The sequence below is a fragment of the Ahaetulla prasina genome, chromosome 4, assembly GCF_028640845.1.
Source record: "Ahaetulla prasina isolate Xishuangbanna chromosome 4, ASM2864084v1, whole genome shotgun sequence".
NCBI lineage: Eukaryota > Metazoa > Chordata > Lepidosauria > Squamata > Colubridae > Ahaetulla > Ahaetulla prasina.
The window spans coordinates 42038089-42052501 of record NC_080542.1 but is presented as its reverse complement, the minus strand read 5'-3'; the positions used below and the strand labels follow the sequence as shown (position 1 = coordinate 42052501).

General features: G+C 44.2%; 2 protein-coding genes across 5 annotated transcripts in view; one reads left to right on the top strand and one right to left on the bottom strand.

The window, feature by feature from the left end:
• Positions 1–14413, top strand: part of HAP1 (huntingtin associated protein 1) — a 321391-nt gene that overhangs the window by 89121 nt on the left and 217857 nt on the right. The window lies entirely within an intron of this gene.
• Positions 1–14413, bottom strand: part of LOC131198917 (uncharacterized) — a 33295-nt gene that overhangs the window by 6188 nt on the left and 12694 nt on the right. For all 4 annotated transcript variants that reach the window (XR_009155191.1, XM_058184191.1, XM_058184192.1 and 1 more), the window contains 3 exons: positions 12721–12839; positions 9490–10670; positions 8025–8129 (listed from right to left, as the gene is read on the bottom strand). Coding sequence is in view for 3 of the 4 variants with exons in the window: in XM_058184191.1 (XP_058040174.1) it covers positions 8025–8129; positions 9490–10670; positions 12721–12839 (1405 nt within the window). In the remaining variant the exon portion in view is untranslated. The remainder of the gene's footprint in view (positions 1–8024; positions 8130–9489; positions 10671–12720; positions 12840–14413) is intronic.

Sequence of the window (14413 nt, the reverse complement as noted above, 5' to 3'; positions counted from 1 at the left end):
TATTTTGGGTAGTTTCCTGTCCTGAGCTAGAAACTGACATTTGGGTTTGGGGGAGGGTAGTCTGAAAAGAATGCTGATTTTTCCATTGTAGTTTCAACTAGGTTAGCAAAGTGATAGAACTTGGAGATATCCTCTCAGAAATGGGATTCAGTCAGTTCAGACCGGATGCTAATTTTACATCTGGTCTGCCGAACTGGTAGTTGCAAGAACTGGCTGGTCCCGCCTACCCCTCCCCTCCCAGGAGTCTCCACACGGCCCATTTTGGATGCGAAATAAGTGCAGGGCCTGCATGGAGGCTCTGGGAGTGCGAAAAACAGGCATCCCGGAAGTACCAGAAATCCAAAAATGCACCAGTTTCTGGCCTCTGAAGGGCCTTTGGAGCAATGGGGAAGCCGTTTTTGCCCTCCCGGAAGGTCGAGGAAAACCTTCAGAGCCATGGGGAGGCAGTTTTCGCCCTAATGGAGGCTCAAAAAAAGCCTCTGGAGCCTGGGGAGGGTGAAAATGTCCCCCCCCAGTGGTGCAGGAGGCTGAGTAGGCCATGCCCCCATGGCTACGCCCACCCAGCAACCAGGCAGAGAACTGGTTGCTAAAATATTTCAATCCCACCCCTGCATCCTCTGACTGAATTTCTGCTTCCCCGGACCTGAAGTTTTTAATGTGTATTGAGTTCAGCCAACAGGCAACACAGAGGCGAGACTCTTTTGAACAGGTAATTAGGTCTTTATTAGCTATCTCAAATTACCACAACAGTCACAACTTCGAACTCAAAACCTCGTTCATTTGACAGCTCTTTTATACTCGCTGTCAAATGGCAGGGAACACTTTTCTCGTTCTCCACTAGGGAACGAATCCCGGGGACAACTCAGAACACTACACCCCTTCTCACCAGGTTCACGCATGTATAATCTTGAAGGTACGCTGGTCAACACCGGATTCACCCAGAATGCCTGGGGCCTGGAGCCTGCAACAATTCTTTCCATGGTGTTTCTGGACTATCACTGGGCCTCTTGTCTACTAGACTGTCAGAATTTTCAGGACGCTCTTCTCCAGCGACAGGTAAGTGCTCGGTTTCTCGCATCTCTGCCTCTCGACCTTCATCTGGGTTTGGTGGGCTTGCAGCCTCAATGTTCAGTTCTGTTAGCACCCCCTTCTGCTCGTTGTTATACCCTGGTTGTTGTGTTGTGGCAAACCACCTCCTCCTAAATTGATCCCCATGCCACCTCCATACCCAGCCCTGACCTATCTCTACCCTATACGAACAGGGTCCTGTTATGTCTGCTATTTTTCCAGGTCTTCAGAGTGGTTGTCCCCCACAGTTTCTGGCGTAAACTATGTTGTTCAATTGGAATGGCTTGTGTGTGCTTTGCCAATCCGTTACTAGACAGATAAAACAGGGCAATCAAACAATGTCTAATTCCCAACCTAGCCAGAAATGCTTCAAATACGGTGGCCGTAAATTGGGCCCCGTTACCTGATACGAGTGTGTCAGGTAAACCAAGTGTGGCAAATATTCTCCTGAGGGTCTTAATCACGGCTTCCACTCTGGTGGAGTGCATAATAACTACCTCCACCCACTTCGAATAAGCATCAACCAGTATGAGGAATACTTGCCCTTGTATAGGTCCCGCCAGATCGATATGAACGCGGGACCAGGGGGCCCTGGGCTCCTTCCATCCCTCGGTGGGTTTGTAGGTGGCAGAGAACTAATTTCCTGACACTTTTGACAGGAATTGACACCATTGGGTGATGTCCCTGTCCAGATGGGGCCACCACATATAACATCAGCCCAAAGCCTTCATCCTCACGATTCCTGGATGGCCCTGATGAAGTGTGGACAGCACCTGTTGTCTCAGGGGAGGAGGAACTATCACCCCATGACCCCATAAAAGGCATCCCCATTGAGCTGATAGCTCTAGCTGCCTTGTTGCATATGACTGCAGCTGTAACCCAAATGGACCCCGTGGCCACCCTCTCTTTACCCAGTCAAGAACCTGGGAAATTACTTTATCCCGAGCTGAAAAACGGGCAATGTCAGCAGTAGTGACTGGGAACGACAAATCGTCTGAGCTGACGGACTTCGCCGACGTGTTCAGCGAGAAGGAGGCGGACCGACTACCCCCGCATCGGCCCTACGATTGCCCCGTGGACCTTCTGCCCAACGCACCACTGCCTGTGGGACGCCTGTATTCCATGTCGGAGCCCGAGTTGGCCGCCCTCAAGGACTTCCTGGACAAAAATCTGGCCCGAGGGTTCATCCGGCCTTCAAAGTCCCCTCTCTCGGCCCCGGTCCTCTTCGTGAAGAAGAAGACAGGGGACTTGCGCCTGTGCTGTGATTACCGCCGGCTAAATGCCATTACGGTGCGGAATCGCTACCCCCTGCCGCTCATCCCGGAGCTGCTGGAGAGGTTGCGGGAGGCCACGATCTTCACCAAGCTCGATCTCCGGGGGGCCTACAACCTGGTGCGGATGCGAGAAGGAAACGAATGGAAGATGGCATTCGGCACCCGATACGGACACTACGAATACACTGTCATGCCATTTGGGTTGACCAACGCTCCCGCCGTTTTCCAGCACTTCATTAACGACGTGTTCCGAGACATGTTGGATCGGTTCGTGGTTATCTACGTGGACGACATCCTGATTTACTCCCGGTCCAGGGAAAGCCACCTTCGACACGTCGGTCTGGTTCTGCAACGTTTTCGGGAGCAACAACTCAATGCGAAGCTGGAGAAATGCGTCTTCTTCCGGACTTCCATAGAATTCCTCGGGCATATTATCTCGCCCGAGGGCATAGCCATGGACCCATGCAAAGTAGAAGCTTTGTGTAGCTGGGAAGCCCCTCGTCGGGTGAAGGATGTTCAGTGCCTGCTGGGCTTCGCCAACTACTACCGGACCTTCATCCCAGGCTTTGCCACACTGACGGCTCCACTTACCCAGCTCCTCAGGAAGAAGGTTGCGTTCCGGTGGGATCCCCCACAGCAAGAAGCATTCACAGCCCTCAAGAAAGCCTTCGTCATGGAACCCGTCCTGAGGCATCCCGACCCGCTCCGGCCTTTTGTGGTGGAAACGGACGCGTCCAATGTGGCTCTGGGAGCGGTGCTGCTACAGGCTCCGACGAATGGCGGCACACTTTTTCCCTGCGCTTACTACTCCGGGAAACTCAATCCTTCCGAGCGCAACTACACCATCTGGGAAAAAGAGTTGCTGGCTATCAAGGCTGCATTCGAGGCTTGGCGACACCATCTGGAGGGCCCGACATCAGGTGGAGGTCGAGCGGACCATCGGAATCTTGAGCACCTCACCACAGCTCGGAAGTTGAACCAGCGGCAGATCCGGTGGTCGTTGTTTTTTGCCCGGTTCAACTTCCGCGTGACCTACATTCCCAGCGGTCACAACCGGAGGGCGGATGCCCTGTCCCGCAAGCCAGAGTACCTCTGCACCAAGGACCCCCTTCCTCCACGGACAGTGCTGCCGGCAGAAGCCTTGGCTGCAGCACGGGAACCAGTGGACTTGCGGGCCCAGGTGCGAGAGGCGCAGCGCCAGGACACCTGGTCGCAGCAAAGGAGAATGGAGGTGGGCCCTGCGTCTCCTTGGACCTTGGAGGAGGACTTACTCAAGTTTCGGAGGCGATTATATGTGCCCACAGGACCACTCCGAGCCCTCGTCATGACCCAGTGCCATGACAACCTTGCAGCAGGACATTTTGGGTTCTTCAAGACCCTCCACCTGGTGACACGGACCTTTTGGTGGCCCCGAGTGCGGCATGATGTACATGCCTACATGACATCCTGCGTACCATGCCGGCAAGCCAAGGCCGCCACGGGGGCCCCTCCCGGGCTCCTCCAGCCCTTGCCGACACCCGACAGACCCTGGGGGCGATCTCCATGGACTTCCTGACGGACCTGCCACCATCCTCTGGGTTCACCACGGTGCTGGTGGTGGTGGACATGCTCACCAAGATGGCACACTTCATCCCATGCCGCGGACTGCCCACAGCCGCAAAAACGGCCCGTCTCTTTCTGCAGCACATCTTCCGCCTCCATGGTCTACCGGACAGGGTGGTTTCGGACCGCGGAGTTCAGTTCACAGCTTGCTTCTGGAAGAGCCTGATGGCCGCGTTGGAGGTGCAGGTGTGTCTGTCGTCATCCCACCATCTGGAGACCGACGGGGGTACAGAGAAGGTCATCGGTATCCTGGAACAGTATCTCCGTTGCTTCATCAACCAGCAACAGGACAACTGGGCCGATTACCTGTCCCTGGCGGAGTTTGCTTTTAACAACTCTCAGCACACCTCTACTCAGATGACCCCGTTCTTTACCAATGTGGGGTACCATCTGCGGCTCTTCCCTCTTCTCCTGTTCCCGAAACGCAGACCTTCCTGACGGAATTGCATGTGGTCCAACAGTTGGTACGTCAGCAGCTGGATCGGGCAAAGGAGGACTACAAACGGTCCGCCGACTGCTCCCGACGGGCAACGCCCCCGCTGGCAGTTGGAGACCGGGTGTGGCTCTCCACCAAACACCTCCCGTCCGACCGCCCGGTAAAGAAGTTGGACCACCGATTCATCGGCCCGTTCCCTGTCGAGGCAGTCATCAACCCGGTAGCCTACCGACTGACCCTGCCACGATCCATGCAGATCCACCCCGTCTTTCACTGGTCCCTTCTGTTTCCTGAGGCCACACTGAGTCCCCTTCAGTGCCCAACAGCACCCGTCACTGTCGCCGAGGACAGGTCGGAGGAATACGAAGTCCATAGCGTACGAGACTCCCGCTGGCTGAAGGGTCGTTTCCAATATTTGATCGCGTGGAAGGGATACGGGACTGATTTCTCCTGGGTAGATGCCTCCGACGTTCATGCCCCTGACCTGGTGCAGGCCTTCCATGAGCAGAACCCAGCCCGACCGCATCCCGATCGTCAGCCCCGGGGGAAGGGCCCTGCGGTGAGGGATAGTGTTATCTATGTAAATAAATAAATAAATAAACAGAGATGCTTGACACCTATAAACGCTGCAGCTTGTTTAGTACCCCACTCCCAGGGGGGCCCCTCTGTCCAGAAGTCAGTGCAACGGCTCAGCCATGGACGCCTTGTGTGGCAGGAACACTGCATAGAAGTTCAAAAGGCCCAAAAAAGCTTGGAGCTCCACCTTATTATGAGGGGGGGAGGTGCATCTACAATCACTCTTGTTTTCGCTGCTGTTGGATGAATTCCTGATCCGTCAACTAGGAATCCTAAAGACTCCACTTGAGACACAGTGACGTAGCATTTTGTTCTTTTGACTTTTAGCCCCGCACTTTGGAAATGTTTTGGCATTTGTCAGCACATCATCGAAATAGGGAACGACCCCAGGGATTCCCTGGAGCATCTGTGCCATTAGGCTTTGGAAAAGCCCTGAGGCCACACAGATGTCTAATTGGAGGGGGCAGCATCAAAACGCCCCACGGTGTATAACAATTGTTTGAGCCTCCGCGGTCTTATTATCTACAGGCAGCTCTGGTATGCCTGAGCCAAATCGAGTTTTGCAAACACTGATCCTTTACCCAGAGAGTGCTGCACTACAGGGACGGGGTAGGCATGAGTTTGTAGTGCCCAGTTCAGTGTGGCCCGATAATCTGTGCAGATGCGGATATATCTATCAGGCTCAATAGGTGTAACGATTGGTGTCTCCCAACAGGCATGGTCCACTGGTTCGAGAATGCCCTGGGAGAGGAGTTTGTCCACTTCAGAGTCAACTCTTGGTTTTAGAGCAAACGGTAACCAGCAAGGTTTCAATCTGCGAGGCAGAAACTGAGGGTCTAGACTGAATGATACTGGAGTACCCTTGTAACAACCCAGTTTCCCATCGAAAACAATAGGGAATTCATTTATCAGGATATCCAATTTGGAAGACTTTACAGAATTTACACCCTGGATAGTTAACCCCAGAGTGTCAAACCAATTTAACCCTAATAAACTAGGCAAGGGGCCATCTACAATGACCAAAGACAAACGGCCTGAGAAATGTTTAAATTGCACCCTAAATTTTCCACTGCCCATAATAGGAATTGTTTTCCCTTGATAGTCCCTCAAATTTAGACCACAAGGAATCAATTGTTTCTTTGACATACGTGGCACAAGGCATTTTAAAGTGTTCCAGGAAAGGATAGATGTGGCAGAGCCTATGTCCACCTCCATTAGGCATGGCCTTCTCTCTATATGGACTGTGAGCCAAATTTTTTGCTTTGTGGGCTGTTCAGTTTGCTGACCCACCATATTCACTATTGAGGGGCCTCCAAACTTATTCCATCTTTTATCCTGGTAATTTGAATTCTTTCCCTGCCTCCGTCTCTCTGTATTTGCCAGATCCTGGGGTGCTCTCTGTGGCTGTGCTGACCGGCAGACTCAGGCGATATGACCTCGGCGGCCACAATGGCGGCAAACAGAGTCCTTGGACAGGCAGGCAGTTCTGAGGTGATTTCCTCCACACCCTCTGCATTCTATCTGCGGAGGCTTATTATTATGGGGATTCAGCTTTACTGACTCCTTTAGCCGATTAACTTCCCAGTCCTCATCATCTTCCTCCTCACCAACAACCTCAGATTCATTATAATGGATGGCCTCCCCCTTAGGCTTAATGGAACTCTGGCCTCGGGGTAAAGTGGCTACAGAAAGAGCAGTTAATTCAGCGGCACAAGCCTCATCCAAAGCTTCCTGGAAAGTTAGCTCTGGCTTGGCTATCAGCCATCGCTTAAGGCGATCATCCCGTACTCCACTAATTAATCTGTCAAGGAGATAGCCATCAAGATTCACAAATTCACAATGACGTGCTGCTTTCCTCAGGGCAGCCATATATTGGCTGATTCATTCCCCCTCAGCCTGGTCCCTGTGATAGAAATGCTGATGGTGGGCAATTCTAGATGGAGCAGGGGTATAATGTTTTTTTTAATTTATTCATGAAGTCTTCCCATGTTCCTGCATGAATGGGGGCCATGAGCGTCATGGTGGTTTCAAACATCTCTGCCCCACAGAAACTTAGAAAATAGGATCATTTGCATTCACTGGATAGATTTGTATAGTCATTTGTGATGAGGAAACATTTGAATTGCGCTACGTAAGTCTCCCAAGACTCTGTTGTTGGGTTAAAGCAAAATTCTGTTAAGACTCCATTTTCCTCCAATCAGTCTCTCTTCACTCAGATCAGCGTCAGCTCTCGCAACTTCATTTTATTTTATTTTTCCTTCCACCTCAGCTCAGCAATCCCATCCTCGTCGCCAGTAATGTGTATTGAGTTTGGCTGACAGGCAACAAGGAGGCGAGACTCTCTTGAACAGGTAACTAGGTCTTATTACCTATCTCAAATTACCACAACAGTCATAACTTTGAACTCAAAGCCTCACTCGTTTGACAGCTCTTTTATACTCGCTATCAAACAGCTTAGCCAATCAGAACAGGAACACTTTTTTCGTTCTCCACTAGGGGAATGAGCCCCGGGGAGAACTCAGAACACTACAGAAGGGTGTGATTGTGAGAGATTAATGTAAAGATTTTTCACAGTGAGAAAAAAGAATCAATGACTGGCACAAGAAACAATGTCTTTTTCTCTGTTTCTTAATAAGAAACTCTCTTTTCTCCATCTTCTGTTTGTAAAATGGCTTTGAACATGGTCTTGGCAAGCCTAAAAAGAAGGTCATTGACTAAATCAAGCCCATCAGGCCCCCTATCAGAATTGAAGATGGAATGAATCTAAGCTCAATACATCCTGTTTGCCCCCTCACCAATAATTGTACAAACATACATTCCATTCTTTCTTATGATGTTACTACTGTATATCATTGCCACATCTGTTGTGGCTCTTTGAGGTTGAACATATTATATTACATCCTGGCTGCGGCAATGTGGCAGTCTCGAATTACAGTGTTCAAGGAACTGTTAGCTCTTCACTAAAGCAATATATTGAAAGTTTGGAGAAGTTTATCTTTTTATTGAACTTTGAGATATAATAGTTAATAAATTAGTATAAGGATCTCTACAAAAATATTATAGCTTACCGTAATCAAAAGAATTAATGCAACCATAGCCATCATAATCGCCACCAAAATGCCCAACAGTAACTTTTGGTAATACTCAAATTCTGGAATTCGCTGCCTTGCTATCTGTAAGGTTAAACAAAGAGAAAGAAAGTGGAAGATGGGTATTCATGTATTTCAACATCTCCTCCATTCTGACTAATGATATAGTGACCAATATGTACTCATCAGTATGTATCAGGCTGCCCTATAACAGCTTGGTTCTCAGATAATGCTTAACTAATATTGGCTTAATTTTGCATATCTTAGCCCATATCATCCTACCTGTACAATTTTAGCAACTATTAAATTATATTAAAAAATATAATTATATTGTGTGGGAAAACCTCATAGGCAGAGTCTTATAAATGGATGCTCATAATAAATCCACTTTGGAATTATTAAATTACAATGAACATGCAAAACATACATTTTATAAAAGATGAGTTTACAAAACATTAACCAAACTCTTCATAAATCACTGACAAAATGTAGTCCTATAAATATAGACGGGAAAAGTATTTTTGCTGCTAGGACTTGGAAGATATCATATGTGTAAAGGTAAAATATTTTTAAAAAGTAGACAGGAAATAGATAAAATAAGTGATGAATGCTTTCTTTATGTGCGGTACTGTATATGGTTTATTGGGAAAATCATGATTAAAGCAAATCTTATTTACTATAGATATTATGCTTATTATTGTCCAAGTTTCATTTCATCTACCATTTAGAAATTTTTTTACAAAATTTAGCATTAAAAATATTTAGATATTTTTGTCAATATTCATTCTGTTCCTTTGAAATAGCATGTCAAATTTCAAAAGCAGTTGATAAATTAGGACGGAGACAATGAGATATTATTATCATTATCATCACTGTTATCTTAGCAATGGGAACATTTGACTATTGTTCAGTGCATCCATTTTTTTAATGGCCAGTCATCATTTTATGAAAGAAATATTGCAAACACTTGCAGTTCTTTTAATCCATATAAAAGCTCCCTTCCCTAGAAAAGAAGTACATTTGGATCCATCTCCCTTTTAAAAGCAATAACAGTTCTTACAAATCTAGTTTTCTTAAAACCATATCATCCTATCTGAAATCTCTGATTTAATTCTGATGGACCTCATTTTGCTTTTCTTTATTTTCACTTTTACCTTAGCTTTGTGCTATATGCCACTCTCTCAAGATGCTGGTCACCATTTGTAAGTACTTTACTTATATATATATACCTATTGCTTTCCCTTGAGTACAGACATGGGAATAAGGCAAAGAAATGGTCTTCGCCCATACACCTTACTTTAAACAATCTAACAAGGCTTTTATCCCAAAACAGTAATTGCCTTTACTGAAATGCATGTGCAATTAATTTACACCAATCCTGGGGATTGTTAAAACTCGTAACTGGTTAGGACTACTTATCTAGGTTTACTTAGCTATCCTTTACCTCATCAGAAGGTTTCTCCATTTTTCTGGAGCTTGCCGTAATCATATCATTTATGTTCTTAGTGGGCCAAAAGTAAGAGTTCCATAGAACAGGTGTCTCCTGGCTGGGTTTCACATTGAAATCCTTCAAGAGAAGATTTAGTGTAGAGAATAATTTATTACAAGCCATCTGGATATTGGGCTCACTGCAGTCCATGTTCATAATAGGGATCAGGCGGAAAAAGAGTTTCCTTAAATGAGCTTCAGACTCACTTGGGAAGATAGATGCCAACACCTTGTTTAACTCAACTTCATAGAGTTCCTTCTGAAGCAACTTGTCAACAGTGTCTCTGCTGGGGAGAGCAGAGGTGGTTTGTTTATGATGCTTCCAATGTGTCTCATGAGACAATGTTATATCAGGCAAGTGTTTGTTCAAAGTTTCTGAGTCTTCAGCACCAACCTTAACTACAATAGAAGCAGTCAAGAGAGGCATCTTAGTTGGAAGATTCGAAATGGAATGATTCTGTAAGGAATGAAGTACTGTCTGAAGAAACCTGTTAAGAGAAACAGCCTTCTGAAGCTCTAGTTCCCTTGCTAGCTTCTCCCGTTTTTCTGCCGTGGTACACAACACAAGTTTTCCTTGTTCTCCTGTAGGTTTTCCAGTGGCTTTTGGAAATTCTACGTTTTTTCTGAACCTAAAAAATAACTCTTTTTCCCTTGGATTTTTTCCAAACCAGTGGTCTCTCTTTACCCTTTTCAGATGGCTCTTTAATCTTTTCCTATGGCTTTTATTGCTTAGGATGATGTTGCCATAATCTGAAATTTCTACAGGCAATTCCTTTTGGATCTCCAAATCTTGAATCTCCTCCTCGTTTTCTGCTAATTTTGCTTTGAGAGCCACCTGTAGCAAATTTGTTAACTTATACAGCTTATCCAGCTCATTTTTATCAGACCACTTCACATCCACATATTCATCAGGAGCGAGTTTACTCAATCCACTGACTGATTTAAGAATATCTGGTGTGTGTTTATGAAAATGGATACCTAAATGAGTATGTCCGTGGGTCACCAAGAGTGATAGTGTGACATTATGATGTTCAGGTTTTTCAGGGATAATATTTAGTATGTTGGTGGCATTTAATTTTCTGGTTTTCAGTACTTTCTTTACATCATCTTGCATAGTTTCCCAAAGTTCCTCTTTCTCTGCTCAGAAAAAAGAAAAAGGAGGAGGAAAAAAAGGAATCATGATTTTTCTTTCATTGGTAGCAAATGCTATGGATGGAACAGATAACTGAGTTTGTTAGATATAAATCAGTTTATATAAATATCAGTTTAGATATAAATCAGTTTATTCAATTAGCATGAAATGTGGCCTACAGTTCAGTCTGGTACCAATTTAACTCAGGATTAAGTTCCAATTACTCTTAAGAAGACATGTTCAGATTACACATTGGATGTTAAATAATCAGTGCAGGAGAACATCTTGACGCTTGGATGATTAGGTGATATACTCCAAAGGAAGATGCTAAAAAGCTGGCTTGCTTGGCGTAACACAAGAGTTTGTGGCAGAGGTGAAATCAACTTATCGGTTTGGGAGTGCATGTGCTACATGCGTGTCACATGTGCATGCAGACCTGCGCATGCGCAAAACCACTTGCGCATGTGCAGAAGGTAGAAAACACATTACTTCCTGGTTAAAACCAGGAAGTAATGATACCCGGATGGGTGGGCAGAGTTTCACTCTGCCATTGCTACCGGATCGCTGAACTACTGGCTGCGATCGCTACCAGATCGCATGATCCGGTCCGATCCAGGAACATTTCACCCCTGGTTTGTAGTGACAATCTGTTTGAAAACTAGAACCATATATTTACTCATGGTAGAATTCTAACTGAGAAAGTAGAATTTCTCACAGATAATGTGTGGTCATTATATAGATAAGGTTTGATCTATGCACTGTAGCAGCCTTCCTCAACGTGGTGCTTTCTATATAAGATTAAAAGCACAGATCATAGAAATCCTAGGTAAAGGCTATCTAGAAGATATCAAATTGGACCATTTAATATAATATTTGGATTAAAATTAAAAAAATTAAGTCTTTTAAATCATAAATGTTTCAACTATTTTCTGCTAACTCAAGGAAAAATAATCCGAGAATGAAAGATAATATCTCGTTATCACAAGTCACAAAATGGAGAAGAAAGAACAACCCTGAATTCCAGACCTTTAGCTCCCTCATAGTTAATGACACCTTCTCATCTACCTTGCTTAGATTGAGCAATTAAGAATGATGGACTGGGTGACCAATGGTTTCAAGAAAGCAAGTCTTTTGTTTGAAATGGAGGCAGGGGCCTCTGCAAAAATTTTAGAAAATAGGCAGTGGAAGAGGGTAGAGGTGGGAGGAATACTCAGATTGGACATCCAAGACATAGATATAGAAGGAGATTTAAGAGACGAAGGGGGAAGACAGGTCTAAAAAGAAAAAAGCATAGCAATTGACATATTAAAGTGGGCAAGAGATGATGGGTAGATGATTTTTTATTGTTTTATTTTTATTGTCTTTGACTTGCTTTTCTTTTCCCCCTCTTTCTTTTAACACATAGGAATTAAAATATAAAGCAGGCAAGAGATTATGAATGGATGATTCCTTTGCTCAGCTGTTGTTTTGAATTGTCTTTCCCTCCCTCCCTCTCTATTCTTTTTTTCCCTCTTCTTTTCTAGCAGGTGACATGATTAGAAGTTAGACAGGAAAGAAAGAAAAGGTTTTTTTTAATATAGGATGTTATGATTAAAAGCTAGAATAAGCAATAGAAATAAAGGGAATATTAATGTATTACATTTTTATTTGATAAACTGAAAGTAATAATGAGAAATAGGGGGAATAATTGAATAATGATAGACTGTAATCTAATATAGGTATGTATTGTTATGGGAATTAAGTCGATTGAATGTAATAATAATGTTTAATCTGATCAGTTTTGTTTGTATTGGAATGTATGGCACCCAGGTGCCACATTGCTCACACATTGATCTGACTTTTTTATTAAAAAAAAAAATTATGGTGCATACCAATGCTTGGCTGTACATCCATTTAATACGCAAACAGTAATTTGTAAATAAATCATTCACATCTGCCACACTCATGTATTGTTCTATCCCTGGGGTTTTTTTCCTCCCTAAAATCTTATTTATTTAGAACTGTGAAAGAATTGGAATGGCTACAAAGTATTTTGGAAAAGTGTTCTTGGCCTACCATCGTCAAAGATGTTTGGGAGACATTCTTTGGAGCAATCCAACTTGATGGTATTAGAGAAAGTTTCAATGGCATCCTGATTTCGGCAAAGGCAGCAGGACATTTTCCTAGGCAAAATACTGTGGATGAAAAAGGACAAGGGCTTCACAAACTTTTATTATTACTTTTACAAGCTACAGTTCAATCTAGCCCTTTCAGTCGGGTGCCAGTTTAGAACAATCACAAGGAAAGCTCTCTCGGTCCATGCGGCTCAGAACTGGGTTGAGGTAATAAGGAGTTGATGCAGATAGCAAACAATGATGATAATTGCTCCCCAGCATGGGAGTTTAAGAATATCTATCTGATTACTAGTCGGATATTATATTTCTATGCAGCATTAGATAGTCAAGAGGATGAAGCAGAGAGCCATCAGGTAAAGGGCCTCATTACTAGATTTAAGTGGTGCAGGCAGAAAAATAAGTTTTGAGGGGAAAGTTTCTTAGTCCTTGTATATCTAGAGTTATCCAGATATTTATGCAGGCTGGTACTACAACTTAGAGATTCTTCTTGAATTCGCTATTTAGTTACAGCAGTAGAATCTTGCTGGAATCTGGCTTTTTCGATCTTCGTTTATTTAAGCGATACAATTGCTCAGGAGTTAATACACTGAGATTGTCAGCTGGAAAGCTCCCTCTGCTAAGAAACAGAGATGAGCAGCTCTCTTACAGTCAGGCTCGGCTGGACAGGGAAACCTTTATATTCATTCTCAGTACATTTAACACGTCAGTTCTATCTAACTTTAACAGGCAGTAGGATGCCTTACTTCTCAAGGTCTTTTTAACTAGAAAGAACCCTTGCACCTAGCTAAAATATATGCTCTGTATATGCTGAAGTTTTCATGCCAGAAAACAGAAATTTCACAGAGAAACAAAACTTTCTGTAATGTTCAGAACTGGTAAGGAGAAAAAGATGAAATTGCGATGTGTGTAAAAAAAAAGTTTACATCCGTTCAATCCCTAATAATTTCAGATGGGATTGGGAAAACATGAAAACTTTAAAGCTACTATCAATCAGCAATTATGCTCATAGCATATTCTTCATAGTAAACTCAATCAGAGTTAATTTAGTTAAATCAAATTTCTGGGCTCACATGACACTGTGACTCATAAAGATTACACAGATTAGGTTTGCACAACATTAATTATATGCTGTCGTTGGTGTCAAATCTTACCAACCACAAAGATAGACTTTCTTCTGGATGATCTGTTCCCATATGGCTTCTCAGGTCTTCCAATAATACATCAATCACTGCTGTAATCTAGTCTATCCATATTTCTGTTGAGCATCCCCTTCTCTTTTGTTCCATATTTCCTAGCATTCAGGAGAGCTGGATCCTCACATAATATGTCCAAAATATGATAATATGGACTGGGATATGCCTTCAGTGAAAATTCTGGATTGGTTTGTTTTATGATCTGTTTCTTTTCTTGGTTATCTGTGGCATTCTCAGGGGTGTTCTCCAACATCAAAGTTCAAAAATACCTACATTATTTCTATAAAGTCCATCTCACAGGATCTGAACATCTTTTTTAAGTTCTTCATTGCTTCCTTACTAGGTGCTAGTTTAAGGCTCCAACCTTGGTAACTTTAAACCTGGTGAACTTCAACTCCCAGGATTCTGGTTGGAGACTCCTGGTTTATGGCATATTTCTTG